At 43.2% G+C, this 22,761-nt stretch overlaps 1 protein-coding gene across 9 annotated transcripts; it reads left to right on the top strand.

The window, feature by feature from the left end:
- The first annotated feature begins 1,551 nt into the window (after positions 1–1,551).
- Positions 1,552–21,767, top strand: LOC310745774 (uncharacterized protein C7orf78). Of its 9 annotated transcripts, none has more exons than XM_083578845.1 (8): positions 1,552–1,647; positions 2,510–2,581; positions 8,919–8,982; positions 10,407–10,868; positions 14,604–14,688; positions 17,275–17,423; positions 20,405–20,485; positions 21,326–21,767. In XM_083578845.1, the coding sequence occupies exons 4-8, from the start codon at positions 10,428–10,430 to the stop codon at positions 21,596–21,598; spliced, it is 1,029 nt and encodes a 342-aa protein (XP_083434971.1). In that variant the 5' UTR covers positions 1,552–1,647; positions 2,510–2,581; positions 8,919–8,982; positions 10,407–10,427; the 3' UTR covers positions 21,599–21,767. The 9 variants fall into 9 exon arrangements, with proteins under 9 accessions (XP_083434971.1, XP_083434968.1, XP_083434972.1 ...); XM_083578842.1 differs by having other exon boundaries at positions 2,510–2,591; XM_083578846.1 differs by having other exon boundaries at positions 1,557–1,658.
- Positions 21,768–22,761: the final 994 nt, after the last annotated feature.

The following is a 22,761-nucleotide window of genomic DNA, read 5'->3' as shown; positions in this document are numbered from 1 at the left end:
TTGGCCTTGCTGGCTGGGGATAATGGGCGCTGGAGTTCAAAGTGCATCTGTGCTAGAATGTTGCATGAGAAAAGTTAAACTCAACAACGTACATTGGAAGCTGCCAAGTCAGACCCAGATTGTCTGCATTGTCTGGCAGCGACTCTCCAAGGTTTCAGACAGACCACATTCCCAGAGTACCTAACCCTATCTGTGTAGCAATTGCAGGGCTGGACTCTCATTTAAGCTCTTGCACAAGTGTTTAGGGAACAGTGCTAGCAAGCTATTTCCCTTCCGCCCACAGTTCTCTGGCTCTGTTTTTGTGAAATTCCAACCTGGTCTCAAGCCAAATAAACAATGAAGAGAGAGGAAACCGATATTTGGGGATACTGTATGTTCCAAAACCCTATATATGCTTTTTCTTACATGTGTCTATGGAGTTAATCTGAGCCAGGGTTTAACTGGACTCAGCTCCAGAGGCTGATTTCAAATGCCAGGGCTCTGCACTTAAAGCAGAAAAGAGAGAGAGACTCTGGGGATGTGCAGAATGTTTTTCTTAAGTCCCGACTGGGCTGCTTCCCCTGCATGTGAAGACAGGCTCTGGTGGATCGAGCAGACGAGACCAAGAATAGGTCCAATGATCAAAAAGGTGGTTTCTGCATGTGCTGTGGAGGGAAGCTTGGGTGCCTGCCAAGTTGAATAAAATATTGGGGGGACCCAGGTAAGTCCCGCCCCACATAATTGATCACAACACATGGTGCATGCACACCATTTGAATGGCAATACCCATCAACTTTGGGAGCTCCCGGACCCCTCAAATATTTAAGGGGGGGGTGAAGGGACCTCAGCCCCTAGGAACTGGCTCCTATGGAGGGAAGTGAGAAGTAGATGGGACTTGTCAACCTGGAAAGGGAGCTCATCTAAGAGAAGGGAAATTCTGATCCTGAACCTCTTCTGCCTTGCAAGATATCTTTGGGTGAAGAAAAGAGTAGGGAGTAGACCCTACACAAATCTGGAGTGGAGTCCCTAAGACTGTTGGATGGTGCTTTGTACACCTCCTTCCGGCAACTCCTGCAGCCAAGCTGGTGCCAAACATATTGCTCTGCTTTCCATTGGATCACATCGGCAAGGGCAAGAAGGGGGTCTTGTCACCTGGGCAGCCCAGTACTTCCATACAGACTGCCCAGGCTTGCCCCCCGGAGAGGTCACTTTGGAGCTGCTTTTTAAGGGGGAATCTTTATAATATACTTCAGTCAAGTGTATTAAGCACCTCTTGGTGATCAGTAATATAAAAGGGATGGTTCAGGATTAGAGAATATGGTAGAGAAGGATGTCCAGTTGTCCGTGTTGAGTGGAGATTCAATTGCCAGTCTAGTTGGCTTCTGTATCTGGAAGGGGGAAAGGTGCAGCAAAATGCTTTGGAGTTGCCTAGAGTAACAAGTGCCTGGAATTTCTGCTCTCCTAGCTGTCCTTTGTGAGGTCACGCATGGATCTTCCTTTGGGTTGCTTGTCATGAACCGGCTTTTGTGAGATCACAGGCATGCTTCCGGATGGAAGGAGCCCTACATCATCGAGCAGCGTCGTGATCTGAGCCATTGGCCTGCATGGCTCTGCGTCTCATCCAATGGGAGTTGTTAGGGTGTCTTTCGTTTCTGTACGCAGACAAAGGTAGAATTAATGTATGTGTTCTAAAAGCAACCGAGTCAGAGGGAAAGGGGGATCAGGGAAAGAGTGCAGATAGGTAGGAACTTTAATGATCTCCTTCATTTCCAAGCTTCCTTGATATTTTCTGATTCCAACGTGAGTAACTAATATTCCAAATTAACTTTTGCCCAATAGCAAGGCACTGCCAATAAAGAAATAGTTTGTCCACAACTCTGATTGATAATGCAGCCTGTAGGACAATTGAAGTTACTGTAAATAAATGTATAAATCTCAACAATGGCCACAACGGGCAGTACAGTGTCCCTTGAATTGCAAGAGTATATAAACTTTAACATACCCGATTAACAAAATGTTCCACTTGGCCTGCTTTTCCTTTCCAGTGGCATAAAGAGAGATTTTGCAGACAATCGTTAGATTTAAATACCTGGTACAGTGATCCCTTTTAAGCCTCTCCCACAGGTTTTGTTAAAAGGCAAGCTTTCCTGTGTCTTGTTTTAAAAACACAGACAATATTCCTACAGTTTTATTGTTCATGACCTGGTGTGGACTTTTGAGGGTTTTAATGATGATGATGATGATGATGATGTTGATATGGCATATAGTGACCTGGCTTAATCCTACATAGGACTCCATCTTGTATCTAATTCTATACCTCTGAAATCAGTGAGGCTGGCAAGATTGGAGCTACCCATTGCCAAAGTAGAAAAACAGAAGAAAGGAATGAACCTGTTACCCCGTCTCCCATCAACCCCAGACAGCAGGGATGATGGTCAGGGATGTTGGAAAGTATAGTCCAACAGCATCTGGAGGACCACAATTTCTCCATCTCTGCCGTAAATTGATTAGGACATATTGCTGTTTTCAGGCTGACAAACAAGGGATTTGGACCCTCCGTTGCTATAGGGAATCACCATGTGGCACAGGATCTACAGTACAGGTGGGAAGAGGTAGGTCATTCTATGTCATTAACAGCATGTGCATCCCGTGCCACTATCTTCAGATGTGATGGGTGTAACCCCATGAAGGCAGGGCCTTTTTGGTGGTGACTCCTCAGTTGTGGAATAGGTTCTCCAGGGACCTTGGCTGCCACCTAGCATGTGAGCTTTTGAGCACAGACTGAAGGCAATTTTATTCTCTCAAGCTTTTAATCAGTGATGTACAAGTGACTCCTGCATTTGCTAATTCACTCATTTTATTGCTTACTTTTATGGTGGATATTGCCGTTTGGCTTCAGCTTTCAATGTCACTTTCTAGCTCAGTGTTAATTGTTGATATTAAACCTTCATTCGTAGGAGCCTTGGGCGCCACTTAAATTGCAACATGGGATAAAACAAAACAAACTTTAAAATAAGTAAATCACTAATACATAGTTCTTTAATCTTGTGGTGTTTCCATTTAAAGGACCGATAGATTAATCTTGGAGTCTCTGAAAATGGAACTTTGCATGTTGTTTGATTTGCAAGTTGATTTGCAATTTCTTTAACAGTATATGGATTAGGTCTATAAGGCCTTAAAAATCACGCTTTTGAACTCTGAAAGTAAATGTCTCATAGCTCTGGCCTTGAATCTGAGGTACGAAGGGATTGTTTAGGCTATAACAAGGGGTGTCTCTAAATTTCCCATTAGAGATCCTGCTTTTAGTGTTGGCAGTTCCAGTCCTCTGTAATAGGCACCTACTGCAGAAGTTGATTTTGCTTAAGAAGGCTGTCCTGAAGTGTGAAATATTAGGAAATATTAATTGAACATTTGTATGAATTGGTTTGTTGTTTTTAGAGTTTGTTGAAATGGGTTTGATTGTTTTTAGAAACTGTGTTTTCTGTACAGGCAACCCCTGATTTGTGTGGGGGTTGCATTCTAGGTCATTGTATGTGACGGGGAAGGTGTATAAGCCTGGTCTAACCCCCCCCCACCCCCAGTTTCGCCCCCTTTTCTAGCCACTTTTGGGTCACCATGATGTGCGCAGTTGCGCACATATCAAACGCATGTCAATCGGTCATTGCCTGCATTTTGTTTTTTTCTTGTTTTGCATCACTTTGATGGCCTCAGGCTGCAACACGGTTTATAGACTCCTAAGATCATTACGTCCAGGGTCTGAAATTAAGTACTTGCACCTCTAGTGAGAATCAGGCTCCCCACTATTTAATTAGTTATGGAAAAACAAATTATGTATTGAAGAATGTATTAAGTATGCATTAAGTATAATGTATGGTTCTTGCCAGTGAGTATAATAATGTATAATCTATAGATTAAGCTAACATGGAAGGGTTGACCCAAACTTGGTTGCAACCTGAGAATCTAGGCTGTAGGTATTTTTAGCTGAAGATGGCGCAAACATCCTCTTTAATTATCTGTAACAAAATCTCCTAATCCTGTATCCTCAGGAGATGATGAGCAGTCATCAGTTAACCCCATTTAATATACGGCTGTTTGAAATGAGAGGAAGTCTGTGTAGTCAAGCATTTTCAGCACAGTGAAATTGAGTAAAAAAAAGGTAATATAAACCTGTCGGAGAAAATATCAGGAAAAGTAAGTGCTAGGATGATGGGGGCCTACAGGAAACAGATTGAATTATTTACACACATAGAATGATAATGCAGTAAATATATCCGGAAAGCCGTGGCTTATCCTTTATACACGGCAGGTTCCAATTAACCTACAGCCTGTGAACATCCAAATCCATTATATTCAGAGTTTAGGAAAGAGAATGTAATTGATTTAATGGTAACTTAATGGCACATAATTTTATACCATATTAACAACAATTAGATTCCCCCCCCCTCTTGTTATGGGATGGCGACTGTGGAGCAGTAGTACCACTGCTTCTGTGTGTTTTTAAAAATTCTGTCGGAACTTTGAGGGCTTTTTTGGGGGGGGGTGAGGGAAAGGATTTGTACAACTCAATCCTTCTCCATACTGAACGTTTAAGACAAATACCATCTTATATTGGGTTGGATCCCAATAAAAGCTGCAGTCCGACCTAAGCCCACTGAAGTGCCACCGAACCCAGGAGGACTTACTTCCGAGTAGACATGGTTGGGATTGCACTTGTTCTCCACTGAAATAATGGGACGTAAGTAATGACCAATGCAGGTTCAACTAAGTTAGGATTTAATTACCTATTGACAAATCCAGGTTGCGCAATTAAGGTAGATTTAAAGCTCCTACACAACAAACCCACTTCCTCCTCCCATACTCATAGCTGTCAACGTTTCCCTTTTTCAAAGGGAAATTCCCTTATTCCAAATAGGATTCCTCGCAAGAAAAGGGAAAAGTTGACAGCTATGCCCATACTAAATGGGGAAATGCACTTGAAAGTGCGAGAGAACACCTAATGCAATGTTGTCTGCCCTCTCCACAAGCAGATCAGCATAAATGATGCATAAATAACAGCCAGTGTTGCTGAACAGCAACTTCAGGCAAACAAACAAGAATGAACATTCAGTAAGGTTATCTGGCAGTGACTTTAGTCTGTATCCAACCGGTTATGTACTATCATCGTTCAACTTCTCACACTGTACAAGTAACAATAACTCCCCCATGGGCCTTTCTGGACCTTTTGCTACAAGTGTGAATCTCGGGTGTCTTTTTTCGTTGCCCCTGCAGCTGTTGTTTTGGAAGACTCATGCCAATAAAGCAGTGCAGAAGCCTATAAACACATCGAAGATGGCTGCTCACGCTGGTCACATGGCATGATTAGCAGGGCTTTCCATCCTCCAGATGGTTTGGTGCAGAGAATACAGCAGCACTACTAGCCCTCATGGAAACATCCAGACCTTTGAAATTGTAGCAACAGAGATGGTAACCTGTAGTTACAAATACACTGCACAGGAATGTCTACCAAAACTCAAAACCAGGCATAGGCAAACTCGGCCCTCCAGATGTTTTGGGACTACAACTCTCATCATCCCTGACCACTGGTCCTGTTAGCAAGGGATGATGGGAGTTGTAGTCCCAAAACATCCGGAGGGCCGAATTTACCTATGCCTGCTCAAAACTATCAATCTCCCACTTTATACAAGGAGTGTGCCAGCACCTTGGGTGATGATGTCCGCATAGAGCCTCACAAAATCCTTCTTCTAGCTCTACGTTTTCTGGAATGCAGAGCATGTTTAGCGGTGGAATCACGTAATCCTAGAATCATACAATCACCGGACCAAACCTCTGACCAACTTTGATCCAAGTCCTCTATGAACACTTTTGGAACGTGTCCTCAGATTTGCTCTGCTTCTAGTTTTTGTGGATGGAGGATGGATCTGTGTGTTTGTGTTCGTCGAAACCTCTGACTTTTGAATGGCAAGAAAGTTGCATCCATTGCCCTGCCCATGCTTGTATCTGGCTGCGCCCATCTTTGACTTCTGGCCACATGCATCACTGAAGGGATTGCTGCACTCCTGCCTTGGTTGCATTCACACCATAAATATAAAGCACTACAGTACCACTTTAAACAATCATAGAGTTGGAAGGGACTCAAGGGTCATCTAGTCCAACCTCCTGCCATGCAGGAATCTCAAGCATCCATAACAGATGGCCATCCAATCATGGCTTCCCTCAAAGAATCCTGGGAGCTGTAGTTTGTTCGGGGTGCTGAGAGTTGTTAGCAGATCCCTATTCTCTCCTCAGAGCTAACATTCCCACCCAGAGAGGTTTAACAATCAATCCTTCTTCACAGGGAACTCTGTGAGGGAGAAGGAATACTTTGTTCTGTCTTTCTTTCGTCTTTCTCCAAACTGGATGCCATTGCCTCTTGCTTTTATTCATTTCACAATATTTCTGCTTTCATTTAGATGTAAATAAATAATGCCTTGGGTTAGAAAAATATCAATTTATTTTGCAGAGCTATTTGTGGTTGCTTTTCTAAATTTTTTCATTATTATTATTACTATAGCAAGTAATACCCTGCCATCTAGTGGAGAAAAGAACCACCCAGTTTTACATGTCTGATGATGCCGGATATATGAATTCCCTTCACCTTTAATACACAGAAATCAATCCTTATGATTAGGAGTTAATATCATGCTCACGCATTCACTTAGATCAATAAATTTGGATCAATAAATTTGGATAGAAAATCTCAGGCTAACACTAGTTTGATGCCAGTACTTATTCTCAGCTTAAATCTATGTAACATTGACTATTTAAAATGACAACTTTTATACATTTTAATATTCTGTGCATTTCATTGAAGAAGAAGAAACACAGCAAGAGCATAAAATGGAACTCTGAGTACAGGCTGATTGTCATAAAGGCTCACTATTATTTTTATCTCATCCTTTTGACTTGCAGGCTTGTTATGTGATGTGTTAGTGGATGTGTCCATCTTGCTCCTATAAATGTTTTTTGTCTTTAGCGTTTCTTTGCTTGCGGCAAATTGGTTGCCCTATATTTCCTTTGCCGCTAGCGCTCCTCGGAGTTTTGCATGTCACTGATCATCGATACAGGGGATTTGTGGTGATGTGCAGAATTTGTGATGTCTTCTCCAGATACAACTGGAGAGGAAGGGGATGTTCAATCCATTGTGTGCATGGAAGGATGTGCTGGGTACAAATGATGATGATGGTGGTGTACAACCAGTGCTTTTTTTCTGGGGGTACACAGGGGTACGCATACCCCTAAACATTTGTGAATCTAAGTTTGGCCTCATTGAGGGGCAGTATTTCAATATGAGTAGGAAGATGAAAGTATCCCTAAACATATATTTTTTTTAGAATAAAAGCACTGGATACAACACTTCTTCCAAAAGCAGTCAAGGGCTGTGCACAACAATAATCAAAACATCTAAGCGCTACAAAACTAAAACAATATAGTACCACAGCATGGTACTAGAACTGCTAGATTCAACCATGTATTCGTTGGCATTTGGGGTGTGTGTGTGTGTACACACACACACACACATATATATATACATGGTGGAATCTCGGGCTACATACCGTCCTCCTTACGAATGCTTCAGGTAACGAGCTGCGCTAAGTAGGTGTTCCGGGTAGCAAACTTTGCCCCATGATGCGAGCGGAAGTTGCGCGGCACCAGGAGGCCCTATTAGTGAAAGTGCACCTCAGGTTAAGAACTGACCTCCGGAATGAATTAGGTTTTTAAATGGAGGTACCTGTGTGTGTGTGTGTTGAGACTGCAGACTGAAAGATTAAAGAAACTTATGGTTTATTACCAATGGCAAGCAAAGCCATTGTGAGTACAAGCTTATATGTGGCCATCATGGAGTCATAACAAAAGACAGAACACTAACTGACTGAGGGAGGAGGAGAAAGGAAGTAAAGCCTGAGAGAAAACAAATCTGCAGGTAGTTGCTTGATCAGCGAGGGATGAAAAGGTTGCCTTTCTGTTTATTGCCTTCTGCTGGTTCAGATAACTTACTGCAAGTGTTGTTACTCCCAACAGTACTGCCCTTTTCTATCTGCTGTTCCTGGAGACAGGACTAGTTTTCCATATTTTAAAACTGGATCCACTGGCCATAAATTGTGGAGTACTACTCAAGTACAAAGGTACCAACTTGGCAAAAGGTATACCATGCCCTCCAAAATTTTCTGATGAAATGGGGACGTCCTATTCCATAATAATAATTTTACTACCCTGCCTATCTGACTGGATTGCCCCAGTCACTCTGGGCAGCTTCCAACATATATATTATATAAACATCAAACATTAAATAACTTCCCTATATGGGGCTGCCTTCAGATGTTAATGGATAACTGCATAACCTCCAACATTTATCCAATGTAAATAGGGATGTCCTAAGGAAAAGCGGGGCATTCAGAAACTGGGACGGCTTCTGTAAATCTGGGATTGTCCCTGGAAAATAGTGACACTCAGAGAGTCTGTTATATGGGAGAGAGCTTGTCCTATAAGAACAGGAATAAAAAGACTGTCTTTGTGCTGGATCTCTCTCAATCGCCTGTTTCATCTTGTTCGTTTTCCCTCAGTTTCATTTCCCTCAGTGAACTTTTCTGTTTCCTAGCATTTGAAAAAATAGCCTTGAACTGGTGTAGCTTGTTGCTAGGTTTCAAGCTCATTTTATACAGCCAAGAGAGGCACTCTTTTCAGGGTTGTTTTTCCCCTCTTTTTTGAATTTTGAATGACGTCCTGAGGCAAGAATTGTCCTGTTTCTTAGCAACCCAGATGGGTTGAATACATTTATGCATTCAAACCTCTTTGTATAACAAAAAAGAAAAAAAAAGAAGAGCACAAGCATCTCCCAGAACAAACATTGCTGTTATGAGACTCTCCTCTCTCTCTGTGTGTGCTTGCTTTGCTCTAACCAGGGCTGCAAAGGGAAAAATGTGATCCGGCATGAAACACTTGGGAAAGGACTTGGCTTTAGAGAGGGTGAGTAGAATCTCCTTGCTTCTTCAGCTCTGCCTCCTTTAAAAGGGTTGCAGTTTTACTGTTATTAATAACTAGGGCAGCACTTAAAAGAATTGTGATGGTATCGGGGAGAACTGATATATCTAGCCAGGGGAGATTTCAAAAGTTCTCACCACAATTCCTAAAAAATGCAAGTTTGCACTCCATGCCAGCCTACTCCATGCCAGGTTCAGGGTTCCTGGGCTGATATACAAATGCCAGAACAACTTAGGTCCAGGATAGCTTAATATAAAGCTCAAACACTGTGATCATCTGGAGGAGTGCAGTTAATTGTCCCGCCTCCCACTCCTCCCTGTAGCAGAGGCCCACCTGGATGAACTTTAGGCTGGTCATTGAGTGTCGCTGATTCCATTCTTTGGAACACCTTCCAAGAGAGATTCAGTAAGCATCCTTGCTATTGACTTTCAGGTGTCCCTTGCAGACTTCTTTAGCTGACAGGCCTTTGCACTTGTCTAGTTTTTATTTTTGCTTAGCCGGTCACCTTAAATATTAACTTTTAAACAGTGTTTTGTGTTCTAACCATGTACACCGCCTTGATATCTTGGCAGTACAGATATACTTCTATAAAGGCATAAATATCTGGCTGCGAATATATCTGCATATGGGAATACAAGCCAGCTACTGATTGCATTTTTCCTTGGGGGAATGAACTTTTTTTGTTTTGTTTTGCATTCTTGTTGGGTGGGGGAGGGGGAAATGTATGTGGAGATGTTTTGCTGGGTACCATGTGTTGCCACAACCCCAATTTCAATTTGCTCATTGCCTGAGCACAACTTAGTACAGTGATACCTTGGGTTACATACGCTTCAGGTTACAGACGCTTCAGGTTACAGACTCCACTAACCCAGAAATAGTACCTCGGGTTAAGAACTTGGCTTCAGGATGAGAACAGAAATCGTGCTTCGGCGGCGCAGCGGCAGCAGGAGGCTCCATTAGCTAAAGTGGTGCTTCAGGTTAATAACAGTTTCAGGTTAAGAATGGACCTCCAGAACGAATTAAGTACTTAACCCAAGGTACCACTGTACTCAGCTACGTTCGGAATGAAAAAGCACTTTATATGCATTATAACACTGTGACACCAGATGGCATTGTGGAATCCCATCTTTCGCAAACACGATTTCCCTTTATGAAGTTTACAACGTGTTTAACTGAAACACTTTATTGATGTGTCTCAGTCCAGACCTAGCCAGTTTTTTTCGATGGTGACTTCTTCTGTCTGCCCAAAGGAAGCAATGCAGTGGGCTTATTTTCATGGGTTGTTGCTGTTGTTTCTAAACAGCTGTTTTCTGCAGAATTGTATTAAAAATAAATTTGTATGATAAATCAGTAATAATCGAAGTCTTTCTTCTTATTCCTCTTCCTCTTTACCTCTTTACCTTGTTTAGGCATAGAGCGGCGAGTGCAGAATGTTCCCCAATATCCATTCTGGGAACCAATCGAAGTGTACTTTCGATTTGAAGGGGAGATTTGCTACGAACCTGGAGTTAGCTTTACAACGAGATCGAGTCAATGAGTCTCAGCCACTCACAGCCCCTCTGGAAAAGGTTAGCTGCCTAAAACAACCTCCTGATTTCAGCTACAGGCTTTATATCACCCGAGGCCTTCTCAGGAAGCCACGAGGAAAGTCGAAAGAGCTGAAAAAGAAATCGCCCCCAAGCACGGTGCAGGAAGAGTTGCAGAGGATAAGGTCCAATTTATTTTTCTCCATCGTGGAACGCGAACAGGAGCCCAAGATCATTACTAGGTTCCCCCACATGGGTCCCTACGAAGCCCAGCTAATGTTCGTGAAGATGGGAAAGTTCAAGAGCAGCAAATACCGAGATCCAAAACCATTCGACCATAGACAGGTAAAGGGAAGGAAGAATTGAGATACAGTGGTACCTTGGGTTACATATGCTTCAGGCTACATACGCTTCAGGTTACAGACTCCGCTAACCCAGAAATAGTACCTCGGGTTAAGAACTTTGCTTCAGGATGAGAACAGAAATCGTGCTCCGGCGGCACGGCGGCAGCAGGAGGCCCCATTAGCTAAAGTGGTGCTTCAGGTTAAGAACAGTTTCAGGTTAAGTACGGACCTCCGGAACGAATTAAGTACTTAACCCGAGGTACCACTGTAGAGGCAACTGGAAAAGGGTGGCCTTTGGTGGAGTGGGGGATTGAGGCAATGTGCTGCACCAGGTGTGGGTAGACTTCAAGGCTTCTGGAATCTGCTTTGTGCTGTCCCAGATGTATTGGGACATTTATGCACAATCTCACTTTCAATACCGTTTACACTGTTTTGGGGTGGACATACTGCTTTGTTTCCAGTCAATGCATGTCCCATGACTTCTTGCTTAAAACACTTAACTTTTCATACTACAAATGTTCCGGGTTTGTTTGATTGTTTTCCTGCTTTCATTGTGCTGCAGCGCAAGACTGTCCCTTCAGACAGCAATAGTAACTAACATCAGGGAAGCTTCACAGAGCAACTAATAAAGCAAAATAAGCTGTGGATGGTCCGCAGCATAAATCTACCACAAATGCATTATTATTGCGTCAATGGCATGTTGCAGAATAACCTGCAAACAACAACAACCAGCCAAGACGGACTGTTTGGGGTCATTTATTTATTTGTTTGTTTTAACTATACGGCCGTACCTTGGTTTGCGAACGCCTTGTGAGTTGAACGTTTTGGCTCCCGAACGCCGCAAACCCAGAAGTGAGTTTTCCGGTTGGCGAAGGTTCTTCGGAACCCGAACGTCCAACGCGGCTTACGCAGCTTCCGATTGGCTGCAGGAGCTTCCTTTGGCAGGGCGACTTGATTCCATTCTCCTCGAAAGATGAACCTACCTAATTCACATGTCCCGAAATAATACATGAATCAAAACACAGCCATCCTTTGAAATTTGCATTTCTCCAAATTTTGCAGTGTGCTTCTCCGGCCAAGGAATATGTACAAAAATGCATGTACTAGAGGAAAGCATGCATATAAAAGCATGAAAGACAATAACATACAACAGGAATACTGCTTTGTAAAAATGTCAGTATTGGGCAAAATTGTATGCTACAAGGCTGATGAATTTTCATGAGGACTTAAAAAAACACACACTAATGTGAAGAACGAAAAATAAATATTAGAAAAATGAGAAAATGAGAGAACCCTAAATTGACAGTTTCGCCTATCCCTACCTACATAACACAGAAGCTACATCATTTCTGATGGGTGTGTCTAAAACAGGCATAGGCAAACTCTGGCCCTCCAGATGTTTTGGAACGACGATCCCATGATCCCTAGCTAACAGGACCAGTGGTCAGGGATGATGGGAATTGTAGTCTCAAAACATCTGGCGGGCCAGAGTTTGCCTATGCCTGGTCTATAAAGTACACACACACACCAAGAAACACACACAAGCAACAGAATTTAGTGTCTCCACAAGATGGCACTATTGCAACAAATGCTTTGGTCAAATGAATTCAGTGATGTGGATCACATTTATCTTTTCCTTATAGTGTAGTTGGGTTATGTGGTTATATTAGCCTTTGAAAAATGTCTTTGAAGCCTCAGGGTTCTTCAGAAACTTTTTAAACATTAAGATCTTCATCTTCAATCATGGTACTCTGTTGGTGACTGGATTTTTTTCATGAGACTTAAATTATTTTATAGAGTCACATTAATGTCCAATACAGCCATTTCTAATGCATTTCATTGTTTTTCTCCATTCAACCACAACACAAATTAACAGGTTAAGCCTCCCTGTGGTATTAAAAAACCCCCCAATATCATTACTTTTATCACACCGAACATTTAAGGTTGCAGCTAGGACAGGAGGCCTTTCCACCTGGTCCTCAGGACTCTTCCTAGGCCTCATCCCTTCCCAGGCCAAACCCCTCACTGGATCTGCACCCTTCTTGAGTGTTTGGCCTGGAGGATGCAGAGAGGTGTAGGGCAGTTCTGAGCTAGATGGACCAACAGTCTTCCACAACAGAAGGCAGCTTCCTATGTCCCTATGAGTGTTTCTGAGTGGCTGGAATATGTTCTTCAGCCCTTACTTCAATGGAGGACAGAGAAGGGTGCATGAATACATGTAGGAAGTAGCCTACCATAAAAAGGTAAACTTTAGAATTGTTGTTCTCCTACTTTTCCCTCTCATCTCATGTACCACTAGCATGCAGCAGGTTGCTTAAAAGAAAATGCGGCCCCAAGCAGAAATTGGTCCTCAGACCTGACTTAAAAGTGTTTGTTTTTTTCATTGAAAGACGGCCCTGCTTATGCAGTCACATGTGAACCTTATGATGTTAGCAAGGGGCAGGTGTTTACTAGCAGAACCGGTTAAGAATGTGCATACGGAGATGATTATCTGAGGTGCTTTGAAAAGCTAAGATTAGCATTTCCATACTAAACTTACTGGATAACTTATTCCTGCCTTAAACCAGGAAGTGACTGTATATTATTAACGACAGCTGTGTGTCTTCTGTTGACTTTTGAGAGCCTCAGAAGTTTACAAATCAGTTTTATTGATGTTAGCTGAGCTTTAACAACTGAGTATGTGGCAAGAAATGAGCTCTGTCCGGTTCCAGGATCACTTTTTGTTTGTTTATTTCTTTTAGAGAATCTCTACCCTACCTTGCAATCTGCTAAAATAAGTGTCTTCAACCTTTTCAGACCCATGACCCACTTTTAACCCAAACATGCATTTGGAGACCCATTTCTTAGTCTTTTACTTTATATTTGCAGAGTGCTCCTGTTGCCACCCACCTTGAATCAGGCTGCCACCCACTAGTTGAAGACTACAGTGGTACCTTGGTTTACAAACTTAATCCGTTCCGGAAGTCCGTTCTTAAACCAAAGCATTCTTAAACCAAGGCGTGCTTTCCCATAGCAGCAGGGGACTGAGTTTACAAATGGAACACACTCAACAGGAAACAGAACATGTTCTGCTTCCAAGGCAAAGTTCACAAACCAAAACATCTGCTTCCGGATTTGCAGCGTTCTTAATCCAAGTTGTTCATAAACTAAGCTGTTCTTAAACCAAGGTACCACTGTAGTGCCGTAAAAGGACCCCGGTGTTGCCTCGAGACTGAAACACAACAATACCAAAAAAAAAAAAAACCACCCCCAAAACCCACCCTAGTAACATAAATAAATAAAGCAAAATATGGGATATAAATCCATTAAAAACAGCAGCATGAAAGAAATGTAGAATGGCTCACTTATTAAAGCTATGTACACAGTGTATATTTAAAACACATGACTTCCCACCCAAAGAATCCTGGGAGCTGTAGCTTGTGAGTATGCTGGGAATTGTCATAATGTGAAAGATAAAATACAGTTCCCAGAATTCTTTGGGGGGAAGTCGTGTGTTTTAAATGTGTGGTGTATAGCCTTTGCTTTAAAAGTACAGTGCCACAGCAGGAGGCAAAAAAACTCGACAAACCTAAAAAAAATTAGAAGTATGTCAAAATAAAATAAAATAACCCTGTTTGCTATATACACAAGGAAGTCGCTGTGAATGGGCAGTAAGAATGACAAGTGCCAAAGCATTGCTTCCAAGTTGTTTGCCAGCAAATCCAGGTGTTCCCTCTTCATGTTTTTCCCCGTGCAGTATGAGCCAGATAGACCAAATTTTGTGACCAGCTATGCCAGAGACCCTCTGAATCTAAAGTTGAAATCCCAGTGTTTAAGCAAAGGTAAGTCCTCGCTGATCTTCAGAAGTAGGTATGACACCCGTTTAGTGCATCAGAGGAACATTATAGTTTGAACATCATGTTCTCTCAGTAATAAATTGGATTGGGAAGCTTGCATTGTGCTGGGCATGGGGTGTGGTGTGGGGTGTGGCTCTCAAGACTCTCTCCAGGCTGCGCTTCATCCTCCTGTTCCTGCTTTGCACCCTCCTTCCTTAGCTGAAATATGTCCTTGAAATCTGATAATGCTTCTTACTTACTTGGGTGGAGGATAGATAGGGGTGTATGAGTCGATATACTATATACTGTATAGCAGCCTACAGCATAATTGCACTCAATAGCTCAGTTGGTTAGAGCATGGTGCTGATAATGCCAAGGTTGCAGGTTCGATCCCCACATGAGACAGCTGCCTATTCCTGCGTAGCAGGAGGTTGGACCAGAGGATCCTCAGAGTCCCTTTCAACTCTAAAATTCTATGATTCTATAAAGGTAACAATGTCTGCTGCTCTACCAACTTTTGCTGCTGGCCCTGCAAAAGGTAGCCCACATGACAATGTGGCCCCCATAAGCTGAAAAGGGCTCCTCATCCCTGTAATAAATAATAGAATCATTAATAGAATCATGTAATAAATAATAGAATCATGGAGTTGGAAGGGACCCCGAGGATCATGTAGTACAACCCCCTGCTGAGCTATCCAGGAAGTTAAAGAAGGTTGCAATTGGCTCCTAGTATGTTTCTGAACCTCCTGCCAACCTAGCAGTTTGAAAGCACGTCAAAGTGCAAGTAGATAAATAGGTACCGCTCCAGCGGGAGGGTAAACAGTGTTTCTGTGCACTGCTCTGGTTCGCCAGAAGCGGCTTAGTCATGCTGGCCACATGACCCAGAAGCTGTACGCCGGCTCCCTCGGCCAGTAAAGCGAGATGAGCACTGCAACCCCAGATTCGGCCACGACTGGACCTAATGGTCAGGGGTCCCTTTACCTTTACCTATGTTTCCGAGCACAATTCAAAGTGTTGGTGCTGACCTTTAAAGCCCTAAACAGCCTTGGTCCAGTATACCTGAAGGAGCTTCTCCACCTCCATTTGTTCAGCCCAGACACTGAGGTCCAGTGTCAAGGGCCTTCTGGCAGATCTCTCACTGCGAGAAGTGAGGTTACAGGGAACCAGGCAGAGGGCTTTCTTGGTAGTGGCGCCCACCCTGTGGAACACTCTCCCATCAGATGTCAAAGAAATAAACAACTATCTGACGTTTAGAAGACATCTGAAGGCAGCCCTGTTTAGGGAAGTTTTTAATGTTTGATGTTTTATTGTGTTTTTAATATTCTGTTGGGAGCCGCCCAGAGTTGTTCTTCTTCGACACTGATAGTATTAATCTTCATTAAGCAGACATATTAAGTAGTTGGCCCTCACAACAGCCATTATTTCCTTTAGGGAACAATAGTAATAAAGGTTAGTTTCAGGCATATTTATAACACAAAACATTAATGTTAAGATTCTCATTTGACTGTTTATAACACTCAAAAGTCAACATATCATTACAAATGGGTGATTGTGAAGCTTGGCTAGGGCAGTCCAAAGCTTCCTCTTTTGTTCGTATACCCCACTTAAATTTCACTTGCCATATTTGACCATGCTGCTGCCATTTAGCAGTGTCCTAGGTGCTCTGGAGAATGTGTAAGTGGCACTGATAGACGAGTTCAGAACTGAACATCTACGCTAACTGGTTGCGATCTATGGAGCAGCAAACTCGGCAGAAGGCCGAACATCTGCTGTTGCATTTACAAAACTTCATGCGAATATGTGTCCAACTGTTAGGTAAATGGGATACAGCAAGAGGCACAGGTGTATGATGTGCCTGGTGCAAATCTGGCCACTGATTCTTGATTTATTAAGATATGCATGGCACTTGATTATAAAAGCAAATAATTTTGGTTTGCAAAATGAGTAAAACAGTGGAATTATCAGTAAAAAAAGAGTTAAGAACAACTATTTAAAACATTTTTTTGGGGGGGGGGAACCCCTCAATAAGCAAACAACAACAACCCCCCCCAGAATAAAACATATATCGATGTTCTGCCTATCTTGGTAGGCTTGCCTAAATGAAACTGTTTTACCAGGCACAGAGAAGGCCCTTGGCTGTCCCCTAGTTACTTTCAATTCACATGTACGTTTTTCTACTAAAGCTAATCTCCAAGCACTTTGATACCAGTAATCCAACATCACACCCTTTAATAAATCTACCCAAAATCTAGCCCAGTGGCAGACATTGGGCTCTCAAATTTTTGTGTCACCCTGTGCAACGCTAAAAATTGGCACACACAAACCCCACCTCTCATGCTCCATTCTGCATAGTGGTTGTGGCACCCCTTGAGGTTATTGGCACCCTGGGCAGCCAGACCAGTGTGGCTCCCCTAAAACTGGCTAGTTGCTTTGGCTGCCATACTATTAGTCCCATTGGCTCTTGTTGGACTTTCTCCCAAGTAAACACCATAGGATTGTGCTGCATGCACTTTCAAATCCTTTCCCTGTCAGCAGCAATGCACAATATGGATTCTGAGCACAAACTGCCTTTTGTTTTCTGTCCCTCTTCAGTCCACGGACTCCATCCTCTCGCGGAAGAAAAGGGGGGAGCCCGATCCAAGGAAAGATTCACCACCTGCTACAAGCCTCAAGAACTCAAGTGGGATTCGAAGTTACTTCTGCCAAAGGAGCCTTGGCCTACTAAACCTGTTTCCTTCACAGTTAGTACAACACTCCATAATTCCCTTCCCTTCTCCGCATCTTCTTCCACTGTACTCATATTTGGAATAGAAATCTGTGGGTGTTCTGAATGGTTTTTTTAAAAAATAAAATAAAATAAAATAAAATAAAATAAGGGCATTGCTTTGCTGGAGTACTTGGGAGTTTCTGCAAAGCTGATAGCTAGCCAGATTCTAACCTAAGGTGATATAATTAGAAGACAGGCTGTGGGTTGTTTTTTAAATGTCTCATAAACAGGTTCTCACAGGTAGAAGAGGAAGATATTTGTAGTCCTGCTGTTATTTATAGTTTTGTTTGAAAACTGTAACTGTTTCTCTTGCAAAATGCCATGAATGAAAGTGTGTTGCTTCACGCCATCAGATATGGGGATACTTTGTAAAAAAATATATATTTTTTAGAAAAAGCAAAAAATATACTGTAGAACCTTGGGTACATTGGCTACATTGCAGGCTGAAAGGAACAGATTCACCCAGTTTTCCAGGGATCAGAAGCGACTTGGGCTTTCTGACAAATTATAGACTTTTCCTAATGAGGCATGAATGACTCTTGTGTTGTTTTAAACGGAAACAAGCCAGAGCCATTTCAGAATGTGGGAGGCGTAATTTTCCTGAGCTAGTCTTGGAGATTCAAATGCATGTTGGCAAATAGTGTAATAGCATGTGTAGAATCTTGCCTACTGTTTAATGTTGCTTGAGCTGCAAATGCTCTTAAATTATAAGCACTAACACATGTGGAAGAAAATTCCATTGTAACCAGTAAGGTTTCCGTCTGATCCCCTGCTATAGATACGCTATATTGGGGATAAGGAACCTTTGACCCTTCAGATGTTGTTAAACTACAATTCCCATAATTCCTGAATTTGGCCATGTTGGCCAGGGCTGATGGAATCCAAAAACCTCTAGATGACCACAGGTTCCCCACTGATGCCCCATATGGAATGGGACACCTCCCTGACATTGGGTGAGGATGCCCATATGCACATGCAAAGTTTTGGATCGTAGCTATGAAGATATCAGTTAAGAATTTTTAGTCACTTTAGGGAATAACATACTAAGATTATGTTGTTTATGGTGAATGCTTGGATTTGTTCCTGCTTTGTTTAGATGCTACACAAAGTAGGTATAATCACAGATGCATGTATTCATGTGCCAGCATTTGCTGGGCAGCACAGAACCCAACTTTCTGATGCAGAACCTGATTTAGCAACTTTTTAGAGCTACATAGAAAATAATGGGCAGATATTTTTCTTGCAAAGCAGGGCCAGCCCACCTATGAGGCAAGGGGAGGTGACTGCCTTGGGTGGCAGAATTCACAGGGGCAACAGATCTGGCCTCCAAGGCATGCATTGCCCACTGCGGTGCGCTCCTTGGAAGCTGGGTCTGCTGCCTCCTTGGTAGCACCCCCCATGCCAACTCTATAGTGGTCTCTTGGCTAATAGGAGGTGCTGCTGTTCTCCCTCCCCTAGGGAGGAAATAGCAAGGGCTGCCTTCTGGAGTCTCCTAGGCTCTGCACCTGCCTAGTGCAGGCGTAGGCAAACTCGGCCCTCCAGATGTTTTGGGACTACAGTTCCCATCATCCCTGACCACCGGTCCTGTTAGCTAGGGATCATGGGAGTTGTAGTCCCAAAGCATCTGGAAGGCTGAGTTTCCCTACGCCTGGCCTAGTGTGATTCAGATTGGGCCCCTCCGACCCACCATGATTCACTGCTGGTTAGGTGCCCTGTACATTATCCTGTCCCTCCTGTAAGTTCAGATGTTTACTGCTGCCCCCAACCTATGCTTTCTGTTATTTTATTTGTTCCTCTCTCTCTTTGTTCTTCTGTGTTCAGCTTGATTTTTTAAATTTAAAAAACACATGGCATATTTTTAGGCATTGTGCGAAATCATATCACAGTACAAATCTTGCCAGTCCTCTGTATGGATGATTGGATGAGGTGCTTCCTGTTGTTGCTGAAGGGACTTCAATCGCTTGAAACGAAGCACACATCATGGAGGCTTTCAGGAACTTCGGCTTTGCCAAGAAACTGCAGGAAAAATAGTGCCAAAACACAAACATGCCACCACCGTTACATAAATGGATTGCTAACATCCCAGTGCGAACCATGTCTGCTTTGATGTAAACCCTGTTGAATTCAGTGGGGCTTATTCCCAGGCAAATGGAGGATGACAGGGATGGTGTAAAACTAGTTTGCTCGCATGTACTGAATGCCTGAAGGAGCGTCTACACCCCCACCACTCAGCCCGGACACTGAGGTCCTTCTCTAAGGGTCTTCCCTCAGTTACAGGGAATCAGGCAGAGGGTCTTCTCAGTAGTGGCGCCCTCCCTGTGGAACACCCTCCCCTCAGATGTCAAGGAGATAAAGAATTTAGCAACTTGTAGAAGACATCTGAAGGTAGCCCTGTATTGGGAGGTTTTTAATGATTGATGTTTTTATTATGTTTTTAGATATGCTGCAAGCCACCCAGAGTGGCTGGAGAATCCCAGCAAGATGGGCAGGGTATAAATAATAAAACAACTATTGTTGTTGTTGTTGTTGTTGTTGTTGTTGTTGTTGTTGTTGTTAAGCTTATATCTGCTGAGGCCAGTGCTCCTCACAGGCAACCACAGATATGTGAGGAGACAGACCTGCTGGGGAAAGTTTTTTGACAGGCTCTCATCATATTTGGCAACTGTGAAGCACTAGCATTAAAAACACTTGAAACAGGCTGAGTACATATCCTCACTAGTAAATGGGTGTCTGTATGATATTCAATTTGGATGGGTATTCAATTATTGCAGCTAAAGCCTTTTTTGCCAGTAAATGTTATATATCTTCTCTTCAGGCTATGCTTCTGTTATAAAGCCTAGCTGCAGAGCAAGGCCCTTTTGTTTTAAGATGTTTGATATCTGTGAATCCCCTTTTGGCTAAAACCATGCCCGTCAGTAGTTTTCTTATATCATTTTAATGATTTTTTTTCTTCAGAGGCACAGAAGCCAACGAGCTGCACACAGTGCCTTTCTGGAACGTGTAGAAGAAACACTAAGCCAGCTGTGGTTGAAAGAGGTAAGCTGCCTTCAGGAAATCTAGCAACTCAGTTTTAAACCAGTTTATTCCCCTCTAAGGAACTCTTATGGCATAAAGTACAGAGAATATTTAGACAACTCCCACCAGTTCCATTCAACACAGAGAGAGCCACAGGTTCCCCACATCAGGGGAGGAACTGAAGGAAAGTTGGGATAGAAGTTGTTGTGGTGGTTAGTTGTCCATGGGACTGGTGGGGCGGAAGGCCGGTAGACCAGAAGTAGGTAGAGTCAGAGCCAATGACAGGCAGTGCCACCTCCTGATTGGTTCTAAGTAAGAAGATGAGGGCTGACTGAGGACAGACTGACCCTAATGGACTCACCCAACTTGCCCTAATGAACCAGCCTCCACTGAGAAGAAGTGAGCAACGTGCTCCAGGAACACACCTGCAGCTTCATGGATCACATAAATAAGAACATATGTATCGTGCCAGAGGCCCATCTAGTCCAGCTTCCTGTTCTCACAGTGGCCTTATGGCAAGCCTGTGGTTTCCATTCAGAAGCATTACTGCCTCCAGCTATGGAGGAAGAGGAACAAGCATTGCAGCTGGTTGGTAGCCATTTCCTCCACGAATGTGTCCGTTCCTCTTTTAAATCCTTCTAAGTTGGTGGCTACCACTGCCTCTTGTGGCAATGAGTTCCACAGCTGAACTGCACTCTGTGTGAAGCAGTGTACCATTTTATATGTCCTCAATCTGCCCAAATATTTGCTTCATTGAATGCCCGTGAATTATAGTGTTGTGTGTGCGAGAGAGAACAAAATTAGGCAGGCTTTCTAGATATGGATGTTGACCTTTTGTGACATTTCCTCCCTGCTTTCCAGGCAGCCCAGAAGCAGGCCCAGGACAGAAGAAAAGCTGCATCTAGTCTGAGGCAGAAAACGCCAAGCACAGCTGTTTCCATTGAGAGCGATATTGAGATGCAGCAACAGGCCAGCAGGCAGCAGGAAAAAAGCTTGCAAAAAGGACGGCTCTCTCAGCCACCACCTATGGCAACGCTGGGGTTACAACTGTCAATGCATATAAAACCAGAACCTTTGGGCTTCTTGCTGCCAAGCGGCGTTGCCCAGAGTGTCGAGGAACTGAGGTGCAAATAATGAGGGAGAGACCACAGAACACTCTGCAAACACCTGGATTGTAGTATACTCATTGCTGCTATTCTAGTGCCAGTAGGGTTCTGTATTGCAGGGGGATAAATCTCATCCTCTCTTTAGCACAGTGAATGTAATAATTGTAAAAAATAATAATAATAAACAAACAAACATACATACAAGTGCAGCAAGGGGTGGTTTTCTCTATATAATACACTCCCACATCTAATGGCACTCAGGAGTGTTTTGCTAAAAATGATATACAGCGGTACCTCGGGTTACAGATGCTTCAGGTTACAGACTCCACTAACCCAGAAATAGTACCTCGGGTTAAGAACTTTGCTTCAGGATGAGAACAGAAATTGCGTGGTGGCGGTGCGGTGGCAGTGGGAGGCCCCATTAGCTAAAGTGGTACCTCAGGTTAAGAACAGTTTCAGGTTAAGAATAGACCTCTTGAACGAATTAAGTTCTTAACCCGAGGTACCACTGTAATCAGAACCATCAATCTGTATTCAAATAGGGGGAAATTAGCAAAAATATGTATGTTAATACCATGAGAATGAAGTAGAACTTCCTTTGGAGAAGACAAACGGCCCTGCTGCAGAATCTGCACCGTGATGGTGTGAAAGATCTGGGATAGCTCAGATTCCTGCATTGCAGGGGGTTAAGTTAGATGACCCTCGTGGTCCCTTCCAACTCCATGATTCAACGAAGTGTGTCTCACATGAGCATGGCCACAGCTGTCACTCCAACACACCACACAGAAATGCAGGCGCATATGCACTCAGCCCATGCATGAGCACACACGCAGGTGTGTAAAAGAAGTTCAGGTCACATAAAGGCAAATAGGATGCATGCATCTAAAAACAAAGGGGAAATGAGTGTTATCTGCCCCATGCGTGTGGAAGCACACTGTAGACACAGCATTTGCCAGGCTGCTGAAAAAAATTCTCACAGCTCCATGAATGAGTATAAAGGTGGTTTCCCTGGAAAAGCACATCACGTGCGCCTAAAGCTCTCACCCAAATGAAAGGCTGTGTCAGCGGTTGCCGTTTGTCTCTAAGCCTCGAGTCCATTCAGTGCTTGCTGCAGGGGAACAACAAAGATGTTCACAGTGTACGGTGCCGGATTTACATATAAGCTAAACAAGCTATAGCTTAGGGCCCCAC

Source organism: Podarcis filfolensis (genome assembly GCF_964270895.1).
Source record: "Podarcis filfolensis genome assembly, chromosome: 12".
Classification (NCBI taxonomy): domain Eukaryota; kingdom Metazoa; phylum Chordata; class Lepidosauria; order Squamata; family Lacertidae; genus Podarcis; species Podarcis filfolensis.
The sequence above is the reverse complement of the archived record's forward strand: the minus strand, read 5'-3'. Positions and strand labels throughout refer to the sequence as shown.